This window comes from Perissodus microlepis, chromosome 23, assembly GCF_051167445.1.
Source record: "Perissodus microlepis isolate ML-2025 ecotype Zambia chromosome 23, ASM5116744v1, whole genome shotgun sequence".
NCBI lineage: Eukaryota > Metazoa > Chordata > Actinopteri > Cichliformes > Cichlidae > Perissodus > Perissodus microlepis.
Window position 1 is genome coordinate 24,492,806 of NC_140482.1, and position 24,717 is coordinate 24,517,522.

A 24,717-nucleotide genomic window follows, 5' to 3' on the forward strand; every position below is an offset into this window, starting at 1 on the left:
AACCATAGTTTTTTAATGCCTGAACATGTTTGTTTCTCTGGTGCTGACTGTTAGCAAATCGAGCCACTGTCTATTAAAGTGAGCTGATGGATTTCCAGTGTTAAAATCTTTTTGTGGTCATCATCCCATAATGACCACAAGTACAGTCCCACAGCTCTGCAACACCACAAATGGCGCATTACTGTTTCATCATCAGAGGAACTCTCTCTCAGTTATCTGTTTAAAATACGATGAACGTTCACTGAAGCTCTAGTAAAACTAATATCAACTGTGAACGAGTTTGACATAAATTGGTGAGTTGTCGCTCTCTGCTGGTAAAACTTTGAACTACATTCTAATAAAAATGACTGGCTTTCATTAAATATGTAGGACGTCCTGCATTTATTTCGCTCCCTGTGAAGCTTCGCTGCTCCCCAAAAACCTGCTTCAGTTCAGAACTTAATCAAGGATGCCGCTCACACAAAACAACAGTAAACTGTCAGACTTCAAAAAAAAAATGTTTTAAGCATTGAAGAAACTAAAAGCTTAATCCTTCAAGTTAAAAAAAAAAATAGGCCTGTGTGTTTGACATTTAAGTGACAAAAAATTACACCGTAAGACAAACATTGATATATGCGTCAATTTCTCTCCCCAAAAGATTAAAACTATAAAGTGATCAGATGTTGATTTTGTCGATTCTGATTGGCCTTAAACGCATCTCTGAGTGTTTCCTTCCTCATTGAAGTTTCATTTCACTTTCCTGTATTTGTATCAGATGATCGTTTCCATATGAAGCTCCGTGTGAAGGTGAGTGAGGCGGTCTGTAATGTTTTCCTGGATCACATCAGCTGTGTGCCGTTTAGTTCCAGCACAACTCTGCCGCTCATAGCTCACAGTGACAGACTCAGAGTGAATGAAGGAGGCCAGCAGGTAAATGTGTCAGCCACAATTTTATCTGTGTGCGCTTCTTTGTATGTGAGCCAAGGAACTTACCTACTTATTAACTATATTTGAATTCCTATTTAAATATTTTCACCGTGAGGATTTTTGTCTTTTATTTTGAAACTGGCTTTACAAATTTGATCTTCTCCTGGACCCGAAAGTGCTGAAAGTTAACTCAATATTTTTTCTTCACTGCTCTCTTCGAGTAACTTTGAATACTTCTTTTTTCCTGCTTGAGATATTCCCACCGCTACAGTTACTTCAACTCAAAGTACACCTTCCATAATTCAATGATTAAACTATAGACAGGAGCTGTTCCAAATGAACAGTATTTTTACTTTTACTACATTTGTCTGAGAACACTTGTTAAGATGAGAGCAATGCTTTCATTTTGGTGTCTTCCACCACACCTACCTTTAAGGGTTTTTTTCCTAATTATTAAGAGCTCAACATTTCTGTTTATTGGAGAAATGATATAATCATGTATAGTTGACATTTTATTTGTGTATTTCTACTGATTTCTTCCTAGAACAGAGTGAACATGTAACTGCTCAAAAAATGAACACTTTGAAAACACATCAGATGTCAGTTGGGAAAAAGGACACAGTGGATATCTGTACTGATATTGAATGGGTAATGTGGTCGGAATGAAAAGAGGCCATGTCGTTCGCTGGGAATGAAAATAATAAACCTAATGAATTCAAAGACACTCAGAAAACCAAAGTGAAAAATTTTCTGAGAGGTGAGTCCATTTTGATGAAATTTAATGGCACCAACCCAAAATGGTATTCAGTCGTCTGTATGGACGTCATGTGCTTGTATGCAAGCCTGACAATGTCTGGGTGTGTTCCTGACAAGAGGGTGGAGGGTGTACAGAGGGATCTTATCACAGATCTGGAGAAAGGCATCACTGACCTTCTCAGCAGTCTGAGGGAAAAACGTGGTGGCATCAGATGGACTCAAACATAATGTCCCAGAGTTGTTCTTTGGATTTAGGTTAGGCAAGCTTGGGGTCCAGTCAGTGCTGTCAGTTCCTTCATCCTGCAGGAACTGCCTGCATACTCTCGCCACATTTTTCATCAGGAGGAACCCAGGACCCTCTCCACCACTGTCAGGTAGGACATGGGTCTGGGGATTTCATCCTGATACCTAATGGCAGTCAGGGTGTAGTTGCCCAGCCTGTAGAAGTCTGTGTATCCCTCCATCAATTTGTGTCCTCAGACCATCACTGACCCAACACAAAACCGGACATGCTGACATGTTACAGGCAGCATGACGTTCTCCACTGCTTTTTAGAGCCTTTCACAGCTGTCACACATGCTCAGGGTGAACCTGCTCTCATCTGTAAAAAACACAGGGTGCCATTGGTGGACCTGCTAATTCTAGTACTCCACAGCAAATGACAATCAGGCTGGTGCTGTGGTGCTGGGCAGTGAGTACAGGGCCCAGTAGAGGATCTCGACCTTCACCACAGGATCTTCATCTTCGTGAAGTCTGTTTCTAATTGTTCGGTCATTTACACCAGTGGACTGCTGGAGGTTGTTTTGTAAGGCTCTGACAGTGCTCATCCTGTTCCTCCTTGCACAAAAGAACAGATACTGCTGATGGCTCAGGACCTTTTATGGCCCCGTCCAGCTCTACCAGAGTGACTGTCTCCTGGAATCTCCTTGATGCTCTTGAGACTTTACAGCAAACGTTCTGGTATCACCTCTTGGTGCCAGTAGGGACAATGACCTTAGCCAAAGCAAAACTAATGACAAGACAGACAGAAAAGATGAAGAGGGAAAAATGTTAGTGCCCTCCACCTGTAAAACCATTCCCGCTACTGCTCTATTAACAGAAAGCTTTAATTATTTCTTTGTACACATTTATAATGGACTTTATTTGATCCTGCTCCAACATTTTAAAGCTTAATAATAATAATTTGATAATAATGATAATAACTAATAATAATTTGTATGTATTACCATTAAAGGGTCTAGTTTTCTGACTGTCACTGTGTACTCATTGCCCAGCCTGGTGGGTTGTTACTGAGGATTTACACCTGCTACATCTGGCAGTAAAGACTTTTGTTCCATAGGTCAAAAAGAAGTTATTTAATTTTTTATTACATTGAAGCAAAAATATTAAACATATTTAATCTTAATAATATAATGTATATATGTATGTATGTAAACTTGCATATATCACAGAAGAAACAGCAAAGACTGGGATGAATGCACAAAGCTGACACTGATTTCTCCCGTGTCAGCCTGTTATACTAAAACTCATCCTAGACATGTGACGTCACATGGTAAAAATGCAAACCACGGCTGCCGAGATGCTGCTGGCAGCAGTTTCCTGTCTTCTCTCTTCTCTTTTTTTCTGACAGATACAAATGCAACCAAAGGAAGTGAAACACGTTGCCATGGTAACATGGAAACTTGTCAGTCACCTCCATATATTTCTGCAAATACTGATGTCATTGGTCTAATGTGTAACAACAAAATGTGTGACTTCCTATCCAATATGTTCAGGCAAAAGATAAAAGAATTGTTACTTAATATAAAAACACAATTTAGAGAAACACGTGTGAACCTTAGTTTACCATGATTTATAAAATGTTAAACTAAAACTTGAACATTGGGTAGATAATGTTGTAATCTTCACTCTATACTGCTGGTCCTTTTATCACCCAGCTAAAAAAAAAACCACTCTGAAGTTACAAACACCCTGATGCTCTGCATGGAGGGAGATCTTTCAACCTAGAAGCAGATCTGAGGGACAGTCCAGCAGGTCCTTACATTTAGACTTGGTGTTTATTTCTAATGGTCATCTACAATATTCAAAACAACTTTCCTAAATGATGATATATGAATATACATAGCACTATATGTGTGTGAGTGTGCGTGTCTGTGTGTGACACCAATGCTCAGGCACCCTATAAACAGGATGTGTGGGGGTATGACGTACCCTCTGCACCTCAGGCTGAAGGGCAACGAACTAATTCTCTCTTTTCTAGCTGTTCCACACATTTCTAACACCCTCCAAATGTGGCTTCCTATTTCCTTTTATGACAGGCAGACCCCCACTGTCAATAAATTCTTCTCTCTCTACAATTACACACACCCAGGCTTATAGCTAAACCAACCAAAACACACACATTCACAAATCCTGTCCTATTCTTATGATCTACAGCTACACCCTGTCATCTAAACAAACTTGAGCCCATTTTATTCTAATCATTGTTTTCTTGTACTCACAATAATTATAATCATCACATATTCAAACAGTAATATCCACCTCTTCACTTTACCTTAAATACTACTGATCCTCTCTGAATTATGGATCATCCAAACTGTTTTAAAATCCTGTTTAGATGTGTTAAACTGAGTGATTATTAATGAACTGAAGCTTCCAGTTACAGTGACTCAGTGTATTTCAGTGTGTGATTCATGGCGTCATCTAGTGGACTGATAGTAGAAGTAGAGCAGCTGATGGCAGCTTCCTCTGCCTCACACTGCTGTCTGACTGCATTCAGCTGACACTGAGATGAAGCAGAAAAGAAGCAGCTGATATTTGGACACACATGATGGAAAGGAGGATTTCAGTTGATGTGCACATGAATGATTTGTGTTTCCTTGGAAGGTGAAGGTAGAAAGTGTGTGTGAGCTGACGTAAATTCAGCAGCATGGATCAGTGTGAGGACAGAGAGGAGGGAGTCCATCCATCTAAAACCACTCTGTGTGGGGAACATGAGAGCCAGACCAAAGCTCAGAGGTGAGATGACCATCTCTAACTGTCCACGACTCTTCTCCATGTCACAGCTCAGCACTCACATCACTGCTCCATCATTATTCACAGGAACCAACCTGGACCTGAACCCAGCTGTGTGTCCTTAAAAAGCAGTGATTCAAAGGAAGTTGTGATTAATTTCAGACAAAAAAGTTCCTTTGGTAAAATGTAAGTTGTTATTGGTATTAACTGATTTGAACTTCAAATACACATTTTAAGGTTTTATGTGCAAGGAAACATTTGCGGAATTTAATAACTTTTCTTCTGTCAGGATTCATCAAAGACCAGACGCATCTGGACATGAATATAAAGATGAACCCAGCAATGTCTCCTTTAAGAGCAATAATTCAAGGAAACAGCCTACTGATTTTAAAGATGAACAGGCTAATTCTGTAAAGTAAGCAGAAGCATGTTGACTTTGTTAAGATATAGAAATCAAATAAATTTTGTTAATTTTTGTTTTGGTGCATTTCACCTATCTTACTTCATAATTTGTCTTTCTCTTCCGAATGACATTTCGGAACAACCTGTGGGGCATGCCCACTAAAAACACTCAACATCACCCGTTGATTACTGGTGTTAAACTCATGACCTTTTTCTTTCCAAGCTCCTTAGATCCTGTCTCACATTCTTTTGACCTACACAGCACTATTCACATACTTTTCCTTCCTCCTACTTCATTATGTTTCATATCTACACCTTTGAACAACAGTTTGAATCCACCTCCAACGCCCCTGGCCTTGCTGTCCTTCCACAAACAACGACATTTCTATGTCCCTTCTTTCGCTCAACCAATTTGCTTTGTTTACCAATTGTGGCCCACCATTTAAAGCCCATATTGTTACTTTCCTTCTCTGTCACTGCATTTGAATATGCCTTTCCCTTCTCCTCCTTTTTTGCCTTTAGCCAATACTGGCAGTTTCTACTGTCACCCTGTTAATCAGCAGAATTGTTTGTTAACCCAGGTCCTGACCAGTCTGGTATAGAAATCACATTCTTGATGACCACATGTTTGATTTGGCCTAGATTGGGCTTGGGAGTGCCAATTATACTCCTACCTCTTTAAGAGTGTTCTTGACTTTGTTAGATTCAGTGTTGTTTTTTTTCTTTTGATAATGCTTAAGTGGTGATTGAATTCATTCTCTTTAAAAATATATATCAGATTATTGATTTGGCCACTCGTAGAATTTTTGTTACCTATATGATAGGTTTATTTTGATTCCTCCATAGCTTGGACCAGGAGAGCTCAGAGGTACCCAGTGGGCAATCTGCACATCCGTGTCAAACACACTTGGAGTCAATATTTATGGTCTGTACATGTATAACCAGTTTTACATATATTTTGTTCACAGTCATCTCCATGCTGCATTTTGCAGACCAGTGGATTGTTAGTGTGTACAACATGGATCTGATGTTTGGCTCAATTATTTCAATTTATTGTATCATTCGTGTGGTATTTTGTTCCAGCTCGTGGAGGACAACATCATCTCTTTTGTGAAGAAACAACTGAAGGAACTACAGAAGGTTTTACATGCAGATTTTCCAGAATACTTAGAAAGTCAGAGCAAGGATGAAGAGATGCAGGAGGCTGAGGTTAAAGAGCAGAGGGAAAACAGCAGAGAGGCTTTTGTGAAGATTACACTGCACTTCCTGAGGAAAATTAAGCAAGAGGAACTTGCTGATAGTCTGCAAAACAGTAAGAGGATTTTTCTCAAGACTGCAGCTGCTGGATAAATGCAACAAATATCTCAAGAGCTAGACAAACATATGTTCACTCTTTAGAGGAATGAGATGTTGACTATATAATAATTCATGTATTTGGGTTATTTATTTTATGTTTTCAGAAATCTTTGCTCGACGTTATCAATATGAACTTAAATCTCACCTAAAGAAGAAATTTGGGTGTGTGTTTGAGGGGATCGCTAAAACAGGAAATCCAACCCTTCTGAATCAGATCTACACTGAGCTCTACATCACAGAGGGAGGTACTGGAAATGTGAATGCCAAACATGAGATCAGACAGATTGAAACAGCATCCAGGAAACTACACAAAAAAGAAACAACAATTAGACAAGAAGACATCTTTAAAGCCCCACCTGGAAGAGATAAACCAATCAGAACAGTCCTGACAAAGGGAGTGGCTGGGATTGGGAAAACAGTCTTAACACAGAAGTTCACGCTAGACTGGGCTGAAAAAAAAGCTAACCAGAACTTTCAGTTCATATTTCCACTTGCATTCAGAGAACTAAATGTCCTTAAAGAGAAAAAGTTTAGTTTGGTGGAACTTGTTAATCTCTTCTTTAGTGAAATCAGAGAAGTAAGAATCTGCAGCTTTGAGGACTTCCAGGTTTTGTTTGTCTTTGATGGTCTGGATGAGTGCCGACTTCCTCTGGATTTCCACAACACTGAGCTCATAACTGACCCTGGAAAGCCCACCTCAGTGGATGCGCTGCTGATAAACCTCATCAAGGGGAACCTGCTTCCCTCTGCTCAGCTCTGGATAACCACACGACCTGCAGCAGCCAATCAGATCCCTGCTGAGTGTGTGGACATGGTGACAGAGGTCAGAGGGTTCACTGACCCACAGAAGGAGGAGTACTTCAGGAAGAGATGTAGAGATGAGAAGCAGGCCAGCAGGATCATTTCCCACATCAAGACATCACGAAGCCTCCACATTATGTGCCACATCCCAGTCTTCTGCTGGATCACTGCTACAGTTCTGGAGGATGTGCTGAAAACCATAGAGGGAGGACAGCTGCCAAAGACCTTGACTGATATGTACATCCACTTCCTGGTTGTTCAGACTAAAGTGAAGAAGTTCAAGTATGATGGAGGAGCTGAGACAGATCCACACTGGAGTTCAGAGAGCAGGAAGATGATTGAGTCTCTGGGAAAACTGGCTTTTGAGCAGCTGCAGAAAGACAACCTGATCTTCTATGAATCAGACCTGACAAAGTGCGGCATCGATATCACAGCAGCCTCAGTGTACTCAGGAGTGTTCACACAGATCTTTAAAGAGGAGAGAGGACTGTACCAGGACAGGGTGTTCTGCTTCATCCATCTGAGTGTTCAGGAGTTTTTGGCTGCTCTTCATGTCCATCTGACCTTCATCAACACTGGAGTCAATCTGCTGGAAGAAAAACAAAACACCTCCAGGAACTTTGAAACAAGACAACATACAGGGTCTCAATTCTATGAGAGTGCTGTCAAAAAGGCCTTACAGAGTCCAAATGGATTACTGGACTTGTTTCTTCGCTTCCTCCTGGGTCTTTCACTGCAGTCCAATCAGACTCTCCTACAAGGTCTTCTGACACAGACAGGAAATGGCTCACAGATCAATCAGGAAACTGTCCAGTACATCAAGAAGAAGCTCAATGAGAATCTCTCTGTAGAGAAAAGCATCAACCTGTTCCACTGTCTAAATGAGCTGAATGATCGTGCCATAGTGGAGAAGATCCAACAGTCTTTGAGTTCAGAACAATTCTCCACAGATGAGCTGTCTCCTGCTCAGTGGTCAGCTCTGGTTTTCATCTTACTGTCGTCAGAAGAAGACCTTGAGGTTTTTGACTTGAAGAAATATTCGGCTTCAGAGGATGCTCTTCTGAGGCTGCTGCCAGTGGCCAAAGCTTCTCAAAAAGCTCTGTAAGTTATGAAGATTTAAAGATCCTTCTCTCCCTTTAACAGGAATGACAAACACATCCATCACTGCTTAATTTCATATTACTGTATCTTCAGGCTAAATAGCTGTAACCTGTCAGAGAGAAGCTGTGAAGCTCTGTCCTCTGTGCTTAAAATGGAGGACTGTGAGTTGACAGCTATAGATCTGAGTAACAACAACCTGCGGGACTCAGGAGTGAAGTTGATATCTGCTGGACTGAAGCATCCACACATTACACTGAAAACTATCAGGTCAGATAATGTATTTTGCAATTTGATGTGAGAAGGTAATTAGTAGATATTTAAAAAGAAAACTTCCCAGACTTTGAATTTGATGTTTGATGTTTTACAGATGTATATTCATGTTTTTTTATTATTAAGATCTATAAACTCTGGTGATGAGACAACTTGATGAGACTAACAAACTCATATATATGTTTACTGGAAAGATTTAAGCATTTAATTTTTAGCACTTTATTTATTCAGAGTAGGCCAGTAAAGACTTTGCATGTACAAGGATTATCTTTTATTTTTTGGTGCTTTGTTGTCTTTCCAGGCTGAGTGGCTGTGACCTATCACAGAGAAGCTGTGAAATTATATCCGCCATTCTCAGTTCCCAGTTCTGTAGTCTAATTGAGCTGGACTTGAGTAACAATGACCTGGCAAAATCAGGAGTGAAAGTGTTGTCTTCTGGATTAGGAAGTCTTCACTGTAAACTAGAAACACTCAGGTCAGGATTCTACATTTTTTTATTACTAATAACCACTTTCGTTAGCTTCATTTTTATGATTGTTAGACAGACGGTTTTTAGGATTTTTCATAAATTTTCTCCTTCTTTCCACCATAATGTATCGTCACAAATTATTCCGATTTTTACTTGAATTTGGTTAAAGACTAAAAATAGGTTCCAACTTAGTTTAACTTTAGCATAGATTTATTTTTTTTTACTTTCATTTTAACTATTCTACTTTTATTTGAACTATTATATTTCATTGTTTATCATATCATTGACTATGATAAAACATTTAGATTTTAATGTTTTTTCTCAGTGATTTATAGTAGCCTAAATGATCATCTGTGTTTTAATTTAGTGCCATCTTCTGGTTAACATTGTAGTTTGCCCACTACACACTAAGCCACTACATTTATTTATATATATATAGTCTTTCTGAGTAAGTTTCTTTTTAACTGCACTGCTGTTCTGGAAGATTAGCTGTCATGCTTGGTGTCTGCAGGTTGTCAGGTTGTTTGATCACAGACGAAGCTTGTGGTTCTCTCGTCTCAGCTCTGAGTTCCAACCCTTCTTATCTGAGGGAGCTGGACCTGAGCTACAATCATCCAGGACAGGAACAAGTAAAACAGCTGTCCGCTATACTGAAGGATCCATCCTGGGGACTCCACACTCTTAGGTATAGAGAAGTCTTTTGCAGCCACAGCCAGTCTATGATATAACAGTAATAGATGACAGTTCTTTCTGTCCTTTATTCCCTCTGGTACACTTGCCTCATTGCTGGATTTGTATGATATTTGGACATCAAACATGTATGAGCTCCATCAAAAGAGTAAACTAACATATTAGTCACATGAAATAGCATCAGCATTTGACTTCATCTAATTAAAATGTATTGCACTGCTATGCTGCTGTTTCTGACCGTTACTGTTGAAACTGTGCTCCCTTAAAAGAATAAGGGAGCACTTATCTTTCACTCATAGTTACTTGTTGGGTGAAGCCATTTATTAAACAACTGTGTTTGCCTGTTTTAAAAATCTTACTGAAGACAGAAAATACCAACATGACCCTAATTCAAAGTTTACATACCCTAGTTCTTAATAAATAAATAACAACATGTGGATGTGTGACCCTCCAAGAAGATGCTTCACACAACCATCACAGACACGCTGGCACATGCAGTCTAACATTGGCCAAATTTGTTTGCTCTAAAGGTGGAGTGCTTCTTTCTAAAAATGCTCATGAAGGATTGTGTGATTGTTTTTTATTTAGCAACTAAAGTGCCTACAGGCAGCTGTTGTCATGACTGGCACTCTAAAAATATCATTCAGTTGAACTGATATTAATTTAATCACTGGTTAAATCACTTGTTTAGTCTATTTGTTTGTCTTATAAATTATGGACTCATTTATTAAACAAACTATTTTATGAAACAAACAAAAATGTATCAGTACTTTGATATAAATAAATTATAATAATTTTGAATCTATAAGGCTGTGCTGAATCTATATGGTGAAGCTGTACTGCCCATAATATGTACCTTTCAGACCACATCACCGTGAGTTCATTTTGGGGATTTTTTTTTTAAATACGTTTCACACAAACTGAAGAGTAAAGTAAATAACATGCTTACAACAAAAAAGTCAAAATGTCTGCTCAGCCTGCAATTTTTATAAATATGTTGGACTGCTCCTTTATCAGTGTCTAACAGTATGTGTATGTGAGCGATGTAGTGTCCATGTGTGCATGCTGAAAGAGACTGTGCTGGTCTGACCCCCCCCCTCCTCCTTTCAGGGTGGAGCCTGCTGGAGTCCGATGGTTGAGACCAGGTCTGAGGAAGTGTAAGTGTGTTTTTAATGTGATTCATGAAAACAAAGCAGCACACATTCAACCATCTTCAAACTGTCACATCACTTATTCACATCTCTGATGTCAGGAGTCATTATCAAAGTGTCAATCAATGAACAGATGATGGATCAATAACTGCAGCTGGATTGTGTTTGTTCTCTCCATCAGATTCCTGTCAACTCACAATCGACACAAACACAGTACACAAAAGCCTCCAACTGTCTGACAACAACAGGAAGGTGATATTTGTGTGGGAGGGTCTTCCATATCCCGATCATCCAGACAGATTTGATTGCATCTGTCCTCAACTGCTGTATAGAAATGGTCTGACTGGTCGCTGTTACTGGGAGGTCGAGTGGAGAGGAGGAGTTTATATATCAGTGAGTTACAGAACAATCAGAAGGAAGGGGAGGACAGGCTGTGTGTTTGGAAAAAATGATCAGTCCTGGAGTCTGAGCTGCTCTGATTATTGTGGTTACTCTGTGTGGCACAATAAGCAAAAAACATCCATCTCCTCCTCCTCTGTCTCTAAGAGAGTAGCAGTGTATGTGGACTGTCCTGCTGGCACTCTGTCCTTCTACAGAGTCTCTAACACTCTGATCCACCTCCACACCTTCAACACCACATTCACTGAACCTCTTTATCCTGGGTTTACGGTCTCATTTGGTTCTTCAGTGTGTCTGTGTGTAGTTTAGTATGAATAGTCTTGTTGAACATTTCAGTCGGTACATGTCTGTCTCTCACAGTCAAAAACATGTTTCAGATTCATGGATTCAATCAGTTGATGTTTTAAATGATGATGGAAACTTCAGTTATTGAAAAATGGAATCTATGATTATCCCAGGATTCTTTTTTTTGTTTTTGTATGTTATGTTTCTCTGAAGTTTAGTTCAGCTCATAATCTTTATATGATACCTCTTCGTTAAATAACCGTAATAATAGCATCAAAATTTGGAGACAAAGCTTCTGAAGTATAACATTGTTATTCAGATTTATAAAGATGTAAATTTCATGATCATGATACTGCATCAGTGACCCAGTATTTGTGTTTTTCTGATTTCATTTATAATGTGGGATTTAGTATTATTTATGGTTCAGTTTCCTTGTTTGTCCTACTTGTTCCAGTAGTGTTCCTAATTTAATCACTTGTATTTCTGGTTTTGAGTTTTTTATCTAGTCTGTTTCATTTTTTGCCTCCATGCATGTTAAGTACTGTTTCCATGTTTATTATTGTCTCCCGAGTCACTGTGCTTGCATGTCTTGAGTCTGAGTTTATGTATGTTTCCTGTTTTATTTTGATAGTGCTTTGTCCTGTCTTCAGTTTTGCTTCCTTCCTGTGTCATTGTGTCTGATTAGTCTCAGCTGTGTTTCCCTCCTGTTCCTCATTCCCTCCTTATCCTTTGTGTATTTGAGTCCTCTGTTTCCCTCGGCCCGTTGTCATGTCGTCCCACTTGCTGTGTGTTTCTCCGTGTTCCTCGGTTTCCTCGCAACTCCCGGTTTCAACCTTTTTGTTTCCAGTCTTCTTCTTTGCTAGTTTTGGATTTTGTTTCTTATATCCTGAATTCAATTTTTTCCACAGCGCAATAAAGCTGCCTCCCTAAGTTCACCCCTTTGTGTTTTTAAATTCAGCCTCATCCTGTTAGATAAGGATATTAACTTTTTGGGTAAGTCAGGGTTTGTGTATGCTCACCTGAAAGGTAGCATCTGTTCTCCTGTACGAAATTAACTGATTGAGCACTTCCTACTGCAAACACAGTATTATAAAGAACATATAAATAAATAGTAAGATTTAACACTTGTGCTGCAAATACAATTGGGATTTGATCATCACATATAAAAAAGCAGGACAAGAAATCTACCAGCTCAGCTTAACACTATATTGTTGCTCAGTGTGTCAATACTGCTGTTTATTTCTGACATGGCAGCTGCACATTACAGATCTGAAACTTTAAATTACACACACCTAAACATTAAAGGTTACTCAGTGTGTTTATCTCTGGTATTCTCCCATAGCTTAATAAAAGAGTGTGAAAATCACTTCAAAGTGAATTTAATGTTATTTATTCACAGATATTTCTATAATCTAACATCATCAACCAAATACATGCAAATTCCTGTGACAATACCAAACACAGTTTGTGCTGCTCCAACTTTATAGCTGAGCTTCATTTGTTTGTATTAGGTTCATGTTTTTCATGATATAGTAAAATATCTCAGTAGAAACATGTGACGTTCTGTTGTGAATAAAATATGGGTTTAGCAGATTTGCAAATGATTGCATTCTGTTTTTATTTTCCACAGCGTCCAAAGTTTCGTAGAAATGGGGCTGTACTATAAAACTGTAAAATTATTATAGATATATTTGTTTAATTTGGTAGAATTAAACATGATTTGAAATAATTTGATGATAGTCACTAAGGAAATGAAAAGGAAGACATTTTGTCAACACTAACAGAAACTCTCATGGGACTGATGTCTAACAGTGGGTAAATGGACTGATGTAGTACTTTCTAATCTCATGGGGCATCAGAGTGTTTTATACAACATGTCCCATTAACCTCTGTTTATAAAAGCAGTTTTTTCTATGTTTAAGTGCTTTCTATCTAACACTCACACACAAGAATAATTGGCATGCAGACTGGAGCAGTCACCAACTTTCAGATTAGTAGATGCCTGCGCTACATCCTGAGCTAAATCCATGGAACAAGAAATATACAATGTGTGATGCATTAGTTGAGCCCACAGCTCACACAGAAACCAAACACACTGTACAAATGGGCATTTTTATGCACAGTCCATATTTCAAAAGGCTCAAAATTATTTGAACAACTGACCGAAAAGCAATTTCATGTGAATGTGAGTTAAGCCATATTCAGCTATTAGCTATAGTTAACTCTAAAAACCTATTTAGAGAGAAAGCAAAACCTTCAGAAGAGGCCAAATCAACAGTCTGGTTCATTTTAAAAAAAGAAGGACTGCCAGCTCAGCAAAAAGGCCTGAAAGATCACAGAAGACAGGAAAAGTGCATGATGACAAAATTATTTCCATGGTTAAGAAAAACAATTTCACAACATCTAACCCAACATCTCATCCACGAGAGCACGTAAGCATCTCAAGGGAGGAATTTGGTATTAAAAACAGCCTTTATACGTGTCCAGTGACTTTTGAGCCTGAAAATGGGCCAATATGTATAAAAATGTCTCTAAATCCTGAATAGTTAGTACAACATTTCTGTTAAATCCCTAGAATTCAAGCTAAAAGACGACACTTCAATTTCATATTAATCGGCTGAATTAAAATCCATTGAGACAAAACTACAAAAACTGTGTTGCTGTCCAGATGTGTGTGCATAGACTGAACTACAGATTATGATTTGAGGCATGCTCAAATCATAATGTTAACAGACAACCCACTCTGCATCCTGAGTGCTAAACAATATTAATCTCATTTAACCTGCTCAGTGCTGTGTGATGACATACTCTCTCTTAATATGTATATGATGATAAAACCACTCAGTGTTGTTATATAATTATAATTCCCATATCAAAAAATGTAAGAGTTGTGTGAAATTTTAGTGCAATATTTTTAAACACAGACTTCAAGTTTTACATTTTTATAAACTGTTTTCAGTCAAAATCACATTTTGTATATTTACATGATTAAAAGTGATGTCTGTAAACTGATTTGATTTTCACATGTATTTCATAAAATCTAAATATGCACCATGTTTTGCACCACACCTTTATTTCTTGCATTAGTTCATTCAAAATAAAGAAATGACCCTCACTGGTATCTTTGTTGTCATGCCACCTGACTGTAATGTTATTTCATGACTACTGTGAAAATCATTATGACATCTTTATGTTTTGACAAACATGCAGTCCAACATCAGTACAGTTATTGCAAAAGTAACAAAAATAAACAAAGTTGACTCACAACTTTAATGTAACTATTACAGCCTTGCTTTATTTTTTCACTATGCGAAAATAATTTAATCACGATAAAACAATGTGATGTGTAAACATTAGGATGGCTGTTGCATAGCTTCAATCAGAGCTCCAAAAAACAAAAATCTGCTGAATTTCAGAAAGAAAGTCTGAGATGTGCTCGTCTCTATACAAATACTATTTTTAATAATGACATAATAAAGAAATACAATAAAGCTAAATAAAATATTCTAAAGTAGTTATTAAAGCTTACCGAACCATTATTGCTGTTGTACATTACAGATTAGCAAGAAACAATTATGAGACCATAAAACCACAGCTCCCTGATGACGACGATGATGATAATGATGATGATGGTGACGAGTGCTTCACCAAATCTCAAACTGCTTGTGTTCCTTGAAGGCTGCTCTGTGCACGATGTTGTTGCTGTAGAGTCTAGAAAGAGACCAAAGCAGAGAGAGCAATTCAATTCAATTCAATTCAATTTTATTTATATAGCGCCAAATCACAACAAAAGTCGCCTCAAGGCGCTTCATAGATACAGAGAAAAACCCAACAATCATATGACCCCCTATGAGCAAGCACTTTGGCGACAGTGGGAAGGAAAAACTCCCTTTTAACAGGAAGAAACCTCCGGCAGAACCAGGCTCAGGGAGGGGCGGCCATCTGCTGCGACCGGTTGGGGTGAGAGAAGGAAGACAGGATAAAAGACATGCTGTGGAAGAGAGACAGAGGTTAATAACAGATATGATTCAATGCAGAGAGGTCTATTAATACATAGTGAGTGAGAAAGGTGACTGGAAAGGAAAAACTCAATGCATCTTGGGAATCCCCCGGCAGCCTACGTCTATTGCAGCATAACTAAGGGAGGATTCAGGGTCACCTGGTCCAGCCCTAACTATATGCTTTAGCAAAAAGGAAAGTTTTAAGCCTAATCTTAAAAGTAGAGATAGTTTCTGTCTCCCGAATCCAAACTGGAAGCTGGTTCCACAGAAGAGGGGCCTGAAAGCTGAAGGCTCTGCCTCCCATTCTACTTTTAAATACTCTAGGAACAACAAGTAGGCCTGCAGAGCGAGAGCGAAGTGCTCTAATAGGGTGATATGGTACTACAAGGTCATTAAGATAAGATGGGGCCTGATTATTTAAGACCTTGTATGTGAGGAGCAGGATTTTGAATTCAATTCTGGATTTAACAGGAAGCCAATGAAGGGAAGCCAAAACAGGAGAAATATGCTCTCTCCTTCTAGTCCCTGTCAGTACTCTTGCTGCAGCATTTTGGATTAGCTGAAGGCTTTTCAGTGAGTTTTTTGGACATCCTAATAATAATGAATTACAGTAGTCCAGCCTGGAAGTAATAAATGCATGAACTAGTTTTTCAGCGTCACTCTGAGACAGGATATTTCTAATTTTAGAGATGTTGCGCAAATGGAAGAAAGCAGTCTTACATATTTGTTTAATATGTGCGTTGAAGGACATGTCCTGGTCAAAAATGACTCCAAGGTTCCTCACAGCGTTACTGGAGGCCAAGGTAATGCCATCCAGAGTATGAATCTGGTTAGATACCATATTTCTAAGATTTTCAGGGCCGAGTACAATAACCTCAGTTTTATCTGAATTAAGAAGCAGAAAGTTAGCGGCTATCCAGGTCTTTATGTCTTTAAGACATTCCTGCAGTTTAACTAATTGGTGTGTGTTATCTGGCTTCATGGACAGATAGAGCTGGGTGTCATCTGCATAGCAGTGAAAATGTATGCTATGTCTTCTAATGATGCTGCCTAAGGGAAGCATGTATAATGTAAACAGAATTGGTCCTAGCACTGAACCCTGTGGAACTCCATAATTAACCTCAGTGTGTGAAGAGGACTCTCCATTTACATGCACAAATTGGAGTCTATTAGATAGATATGATACAAACCACTGCAGTGCAGTACCTGTAATACCTACAGCATGTTCTAATCGCTCTAATAGGATATTATGGTCGACAGTATCGAACGCTGCACTGAGGTCTAGCAGGACAAGCACAGAGATGAGTCCACTGTCAGAGGCCATAAGAAGATCATTTGTAACCTTCACTAAAGCTGTTTCTGTGCTGTGATGAGCTCTGAAACCTGACTGAAACTCTTCAAATAAACCATTCCTCTGCAGATGATCTGTTAGCTGTTTGACAACTACTCTTTCAAGGATTTTTGATATGAAAGGAAGGTTGGAGATTGGCCTATAATTAGCTAAGACTGCTGGGTCTAGAGATGGCTTTTTGAGTAAAGGTTTAACCACAGCCAGCTTGAAGGCCTGTGGTACATAGCCGACCATTAGAGATAGGTTGATCATATTTAAGATCGAAGAATTAATCAATGGCAGGACTTCTTTGAGCAGTTTTGTAGGAATGGGGTCTAAAAGACACGTTGATGGTTTGGAGGAAGTAATTATTGAAGTTAACTCAGAAAGATCAATTGGAGAAAAAGAGTCTAACTTAACATCAATGGTACTAAGAGTAGCTGTAGATAATATTACATCTGTGGGATGATTACTGGTAATTTTTTCTCTAATGATAAAAATTTTATTTGTGAAGAAGTTCATGAAGTCATTACTAGTTAACGTTAAAGGGATGGTTGGCTCAACAGAGCTCTGACTGTTTGTCAGCCTGGCTACAGTGCTGAAGAGAAACCTGGGGTTGTTCTTATTTTCTTCAATCAGTGATGAATAGTAAGATGTTCTGGCTTTGCGGAGGGCTTTCTTATAAAGCAGCAAACTATTTCTCCAGGCTAAATGATGATCCTCTAAATTTGTGACACGCCATTTCCTCTCCAGATTACGAGTCATCTGCTTTAGGGTACGTGTTTGAGAATTATACCACGGAGTCAGGTACTTCTGATTAGAGACCTTAGTTTTCACTGGAGCTACAGTATCCAGAGTCGTACGTAGTGAGGAGGTGAAATTATTAACAAGATAATCGACCTCTGTTGGGGTAGCGTTCAGATAGCTGCTCTGCTCTGTGTTGGTACAGGGCATTGAAGATGATAACAGTGGGTGGATTATATTCTTAAACTTAGTTACAGCGCTTTCAGAAAGACATCTACTTTGATAAAATCTACTCTCCACCGCTGTGTAATCAATTATTGTAAATGTAAATGTTATCAGGAAATGATCAGACAGGAGAGGGTTTTCAGGAAACACTGTTAAATGTTCAGTTTCTATGCCATATGTTAAAACAAGATCTAGAGTGTGATTAAAGTGGTGGGTGGGTTCTTTTACATTTTGAGAGAAGCCAATTGAGTCTAATAACAGACTAAATGCCATGTTGAGGCTGTCATTTTTAGCATCTACATGGATGTTAAAATCACCCACAATAATTATTTTATTTGAGCTCAGAACTAAATTAGATATAAAGTCTGAGAAATCAGACAGAAACTCTGTGTAAGGCCCAGGTGGACGATAGATGATAACAAGTAAGACTGGTTTCTGAGTTTCACAGCTGGGGTGGACAATGTTAAGCATCAGGCTTTCAAATGAATTAAAAGTCTGTCTTGGTCTTTCATTAATTAATAGGCTGGTGTGAAAAATTGCTGCCACACCGCCCCCTCGGCCTGTGCTTCGAGGTTTCTGGTAGTTAGAATGACTCGGGGGTGTTGATTCATTTAAACTAACATAATCATCCTGCTGCAACCAGGTTTCTGTAAGGCAGAGTAAATCAATTTGTTGATCAATTATTAAGTCGTGTACTAACAGAGACTTGGAGGAGAGAGACCTAATATTTAATAATCCACATTTCACTGTTTTACTCTTTGGTTCAGATGTGGATACTGTATTGTTCTTTCTTTTTGATTGTTTATGTTTAAGTTGTTTGTTGCTGGTTTTTAGTTTGTTTTTTGTCTTTTTGGAAGCTGACACAGTCTCTATGGAGATGGGTTTTTGGGGGGGTAGCAGGAGGAGAGAAGCTGCAGAGAGGCGTGTAAGACTGCAACTCTGCTTCCTGGTCCCAACTCTGGATAGTCATATTTTGGGGGGTTTAATAAATTTGTCCATATTTCTAGAAATGAGAGCTGCTCCATCCAAAGTGGGATGGATGCCGTCTCTCCTAACAAGACCAGGTTTCCTCCAGAAGGTTTGCCAATTATCTATGAAGCCCACATCGTTTCTGGGACACCACTCAGACAGCCAGCAAGACGTCACTCATTCACACAGAACAACATGAATCCATGTGAGCTCAGACTGTGAATGATTCCTCTGAGAGTCTGAGGAGAAACTCCTTCACTGATGGGGACTGATTCATGTTGGCTCACCGCACACAGTCGATGGAGGGGTTGATGGAGAGCAGCTGCAGTAACACATCAGTCAAAGCATCAGTGATCTGATTGTGACTCAGACTGTAACACAAACACAACAAGTGGCTCTAAGTGATCACTGCACATCATATTATTGTAGTGTAGACTCTTTTTCTCCAATTGATCTTTCTGAGTTAACTTCAATAATTACTTCCTCCAAACCATCAACGTGTCTTTTAGACCCCATTCCTACAAAACTGCTCAAAGAAGTCCTGCCAATAATTAATGCTTCAATCTTAAATATGATCAACCTATCTTTAATAATCGGCTATGTACCACAGGCCTTCAAGGTGGCTGTAGTTAAACCTTTACTCAAAAAGCCATCCCTAGACCCAACTGTCTTAGCTAATTATAGGCCAATCTCCAACCTTACTTTCATATCAAAAATCCTTGAAAGAGTAGTTGTCAAACAACTAACAGATCATCTGCAGAGGATTGGCTTTTTTGAAGAGTTTCAGTCAGGTTTCAGAGCTCATCACAGCACAGAAACAGCTTTAGTGAAGGTTACAAATGATCTTCTTATGGCCTCTGACAGTGGACTCATCTCTGTGCTTGTCCTGCTAGACCTTAGTGCAGCGTGCGATACTGTCGACCATAATATCCTATTAGAGCGATTAGAACATGCTGTAGGTATTACAGGTACTGTACTGCAGTGGTTTGTATCATATCTATCTAATAGACTCCAATTTGTGCATGTAAATGGAGAGTCCTCTTCACCCACTGAGGTCAATTATGGTGTTCCACAGGGTTCAGTGCTAGGACCAATTCTGTTTACACTATACATGCTTCCCTTAGGCAGTATCATTGGAAGACATAGTATACATTTTCACTGCTATGCAGATGACACCCAGTTCTATCTGTCCATGAAGCCAGATAACACACACCAATTAGTTAAACTTCAGGAATGTCTAAAAGACATAAAGACCTGGATGGCCACTAACTTTCTGCTTCTTAATTCAGATAAAACTGAGGTTATTGTACTCGGCCCTGAAAATCTTAGAAATATGGTATCTAACCAGATTCTTACTCTGGATGGCATTACCTTGGCCTCCAGTTACACTGTGAGGAACCTTGGAGTCATTTTTGACCAGGACATGTCCTTCAACGCACATATTAAACAAATATGTAAGACTGTTTTCTTCCATTTGCGCAACATGTCTAAAATTAGAAATATCCTGTCTCTTAGTGACGCTGAAAAACTAGTTCATGCATTTATTACTTCCAGGCTGGACTACTGCAATTTGTTATTATCAGGATGTCCTAAAAACTCCCTGAAAAGTCTTCAGCTAATCCAAAATGCTGCAGCAAGAGTACTGACAGGGACTAGAAAGAGAGAGCATATTTCTCCTGTTTTGGCTTCCCTTCATTGGCTTCCTGTTAAATCCAGAATTGAATTCAAAATCCTGCTCCTCACATACAAGGTCTTAAATAATCAGGCCCCACCTTATCTTAATGACCTTGTAGTACCATATCACCCTATTAGAGCACTTCGCTCTCGCACTGCAGGCCTACTTGTTGTTCCTAGAGTATTTAAAAGTAGAATGGGAGGGAGAGCCTTCAGCTTTCAGGCCCCTCTTCTGTGGAACCAGCTTCCAGTTTGGATTTGGGAGACAGACACTATCTCAATCGCAATAGACCTAGGCTGCCAGGGGATTCCCATGATGCATTGAGTTTTTCCTTTCCAGTCACCTTTCTCACTCACTATGTGTTAATAGACCTCTCTGCATTGAATCATATCTGTTATTAATCTCTGTCTCTCTTCCACAGCATGTCTTTTATCCTGTTTTCCTTCTCTCACCCCAACCGGTCGTAGCAGATGGCCGCCCCTCCCTGAGCCTGGTTCTGCTGGAGGTTTCTTCCTGTTAAAAGGGAGTTTTTCCTTCCCACTGTCGCCAAAGTGCTTGCTCATAGGGGGTCATATGATTGTTGGGTTTTTCTCTGTATCTATTATTGTACAATCTACTGTACAATATAAAGCGCCTTGAGGCGACTTTTGTTGTGATTTGGCGCTATATAAATAAAATTGAATTGAATTGAATAGTGTGTGTGAACAGGCTGATGGTTATTGGTGCCTCCCAGAGAAAGATCAGTGTTTGACACTCACTCCAGGACTTGGACTTTGTGCAGATGTGTGATGAGAGGGAGCAGCAGCTGGTCAGTGAGCTGACAGTGACTGAGGTCCAGCTCTGTCAGCCCTTCACACGAGTCCAGCATCTGGACCAAAGCCCCACAGGCCCTCTGATCCAGCGTGCTGTGACTGAGATCCAGCTCTCCACCCAGAGCTCTACACAGGGACACCGCCCGCCTCACTGTGTCCCTCTCACTGTTCACATGAACCAGAGACAGCAGCTGGAGGAGGACAGTTTTACTGACTCTAAACAGGACAAACAGAGCAAAAAGAAACTGTCAGGATGCATCAACACCAGTGTGAACGAGCTTCTCTCTGGTTTAGACTCTTCTGTGGTCTTTCCCACCTGAGGCGGACCCTGTGGAGGACAGGAAACAGCAGGTCCAGCATGCTGTCCTCCACCTCACAGTCTCGCAAGTCAAGCTGTGTGTCCCGGCTGCAGTGTGTCAGGATGGTGGAGACGGCCCTGCAGTCATCAGCAGTCAGACTCAGAGGCTCAGGCTGATCCTCCTCTGGTAGCTCCACACAGGAGGAGCAGGACAGATCCAAGCTGTGCTGCAGAGTCCTCAGCAGGCCTGACGCTGCCTCCTGCTGGACGTCACAGGCAGCAAAGCAGTGGATGAACCTGAGCAGCTGATTCCTGTCAACACTGCAAGGAAAACACATGGAGACAGAAAAACTGAAATTATAGATGCTGTGAACAAACTGCTAGCTTGAATAAAATGTGTTGATCTTTGAAACTAAAGGATTTTGAGAACAGCAACTAGCAGCAAATACATTATTGTAATTAGATGCTGGATTTATGCACTCTCATGTTATTAAACTAGTGGCAAAGTCACACTGAGCCCAGTTTTATTGTTTGAGCTGATTGTGCATGTGGATGTTAACAGATACAAGCTTTAAATGAAAAAGGACTCAGTTTATCCGATAACTGTGTTTTCCATAATTTACTGGAATATAATCAGATTAAAGGCATCATTTGTCAGCAGTGATGAAGAGTAAAAATCTCCTTTGTGTCCAGGAAACCACAGAAACAGAGCGTGTTGCAGATTATTTTAATGGGTCCAATTAAAATGTGTCTGGAGGTTTATGAACTCCAGCCTTCAGCTTATTGTTTGAGCAACTGATAAAAGTAGCCAACAACACATTCATGTAATATTTCTAATTATAAAATTACTAATGATTAGTAAATATCATTATTCTGTCCCTCCTGTTATTTCTAAGGTATGTTTTTTCTAAGTTTGTTATATGGCGTAATCATTCGTTCTGTAATTAACTGTTGCAACGTGTCAGAAAATATGTTTATTCCTGATCTTGTCTGGGCAAAGCCTGCCATCTAGTGGGTTGACAGGGTCGCGCCATGTTAGAGCGCAAGCAGTGGTTTTCTCCCAGGGCTCGACAGGGAAGGTCCATTTCTCTGTGTCTCTGTAATTTCCTGCATCTGACGCCCTTGAAAAGGCATAATCTGTAAGTGTGGCAAAACGGTTTATTGTTCCCACTTATTAGTACCTTGTTCAGCAAAGTAATGAGTTTCTTGTGTGTTTAGCGAGTTTGTTACATTACTAGCACAAGCTAGCTGTTAGCCCTTTGTTTAGCCTGCTAACATGAAGCATACCAGCATGTGGTGTTAGCTGTATCTCTTGACATCTCTGTATCTCTTGATTGTGTAGTGACTGTTTGCATAAGTCAACAATATTTAATGTAATCTTTGTGTATTTGTATGGAGAGTGAATACACTGTATTCTGTTTCTGTTATTACAGTTTTACAAAAAAGAAAAATAAGGATCAGTAAAGCTCTGAAGAATGCCACGCGGTCTCCTGAGTGTTTACTGAAGCCATTTAATGTTTAGCTCACTGCATAAGCTGGATAGAGACATTCAGCTGAGGGCAGAAGAATCATTCATTATTATCTGAAGGCAAAGTTAATTAATGATCAATTAATACAGTAAAGTTTTACTGTGTAACTTTTATTACCTGTAGTTAACATGACATGTTTTTTTTATTTCTAGGTAAAGTACATTTACATCACGTTCACTCTGCCTGCTGCTTTTTTTTAATTTAAAGACTTTAAAAGTTTCCTTCCAGTTTCTTGTTCAGCTGTTCAGAAAATCTTTTCTACGCAGTAAAAGTAAAATGTTAGTTTATAAAACAGTGGACTGTAAGTATGTTATTATGATAAAATTAATTTTAAAAAAGTAAAAAATAAATTAGGTAAAGAAATGCAGTCCTCCATGACAGCGACTGAATAAAGTCCAGTGTGTTGTTCAGCTCTCACACAGGTGCAGCACAGAGAAACGAGCTCTAATATCTGACCTGAGATGAGAAACGTTGTCCAGCATGAAGAGGATGGACTCTACTCCCTCTGCTGGTATGGAGGTCCACAGGAGGTTCAGTTTGACTCTGTCTCCGTGTTTGAGGATGAAGATCAGAGCAGCACAGTCCACTGAGTCCAGCTCTCTGCAGCTCAGGTTGATCACATGACCAAGTGACCTCAGTAAACTGGGCACAGCGTGACTGTCATGAGCTCTGTAGAGCTCTCTGATGGAGCTCATCACAAAGCTGGGACTGGGCCTGAAAACAAACAGTTTATTTCCAACTTTGTTTAAAGGATCCATAAACTGCTGATTAAAGATGAGACAGCATTTCAAATCCTCCTGATTAAACAGCAGAAACTGTGTTTGGTAAAAGATCAAACTACATTCAGCACCTTTTAAACACAATCCTGTCCAGAAAGGGAAGCAGACGTGTGGTTTCCTCCTGTAAGAAGAGGTTCTTCCTCAGGTTCACAGTGATGGTCTGAGCTGACGACTGCTGCAGCAGATAGTGAAGAAGCTCCCAGTTCAGACAGCAGGAGGTCAGGTCTCCACCAACCTTACTGAAGAAGGACAACGTCAAGTCCTTGTCCTGGATTTCATGGAGGAGACACAGAAGCTGCTGGAAGCTCTCTTCACTCAGTCTGCAGAGATCATAAATATAAAATATGCTTTAAAGCAAAAATTTACATTTTATTTGGCCTGTGATGTTCAGGAAAGACATTTACTTGACTGTTAGAGGACCATCATGGAGCAGCAGTGTAATCAGACCCTGAGCAGGGATGCAGGTCTCAGTCAGGTCCAACCGTTTGACTGTCCAGTGTCTCAGCAGGGAAGCCAAACTACTGACAGCCCTCAACAATACTCTCTGTGATGGTCGAGCTTTCTTAGGCACAAGAGAAAGCTCTTCAACAGCCAGCGGACAGACCACTCTGCCTCTTCTTACCCACTGAAACAGGAGCAAGGACATGTTGATGGAAAGCCTGAAGATCAAAGAGACAAAAGAGCAGAAATGATGAACACCAAGAACTAAAGATTCAAAGTGGACAGCAGATAAATGGTGTTATAAGAACAAGAG

General features: G+C 39.6%; 1 protein-coding gene and 1 pseudogene across 2 annotated transcripts; one reads left to right on the forward strand and one right to left on the reverse strand.

Annotated features, from left to right (window-relative positions):
* Positions 1 to 766: 766 nt before the first annotated feature.
* On the forward strand, positions 767 to 13,174 carry LOC146361521 (NACHT, LRR and PYD domains-containing protein 3-like). The gene is made up of 11 exons (XM_084920702.1): positions 767 to 4,680; positions 4,765 to 4,863; positions 4,967 to 5,092; positions 5,926 to 6,004; positions 6,163 to 6,391; positions 6,540 to 8,337; positions 8,431 to 8,604; positions 8,909 to 9,082; positions 9,588 to 9,761; positions 10,877 to 10,923; positions 11,099 to 13,174. Exons 1-11 carry the CDS (start codon positions 4,592 to 4,594, stop codon positions 11,623 to 11,625), a joined length of 3,516 nt encoding a protein of 1,171 aa, XP_084776828.1. The 5' UTR covers positions 767 to 4,591; the 3' UTR covers positions 11,626 to 13,174.
* A 1,483-nt stretch (positions 13,175 to 14,657) lies between these two features.
* On the reverse strand, positions 14,658 to 24,713 carry LOC146361522 (uncharacterized; annotated as a pseudogene). The gene is made up of 7 exons (XR_014799393.1): positions 24,368 to 24,713; positions 24,035 to 24,283; positions 23,641 to 23,898; positions 21,674 to 21,976; positions 21,304 to 21,573; positions 19,158 to 19,241; positions 14,658 to 15,312 (listed from the first exon to the last, which is right to left on the reverse strand). The product of XR_014799393.1 is annotated as an uncharacterized LOC146361522 (transcript).
* Between the last annotated feature and the right edge of the window lie 4 nt (positions 24,714 to 24,717).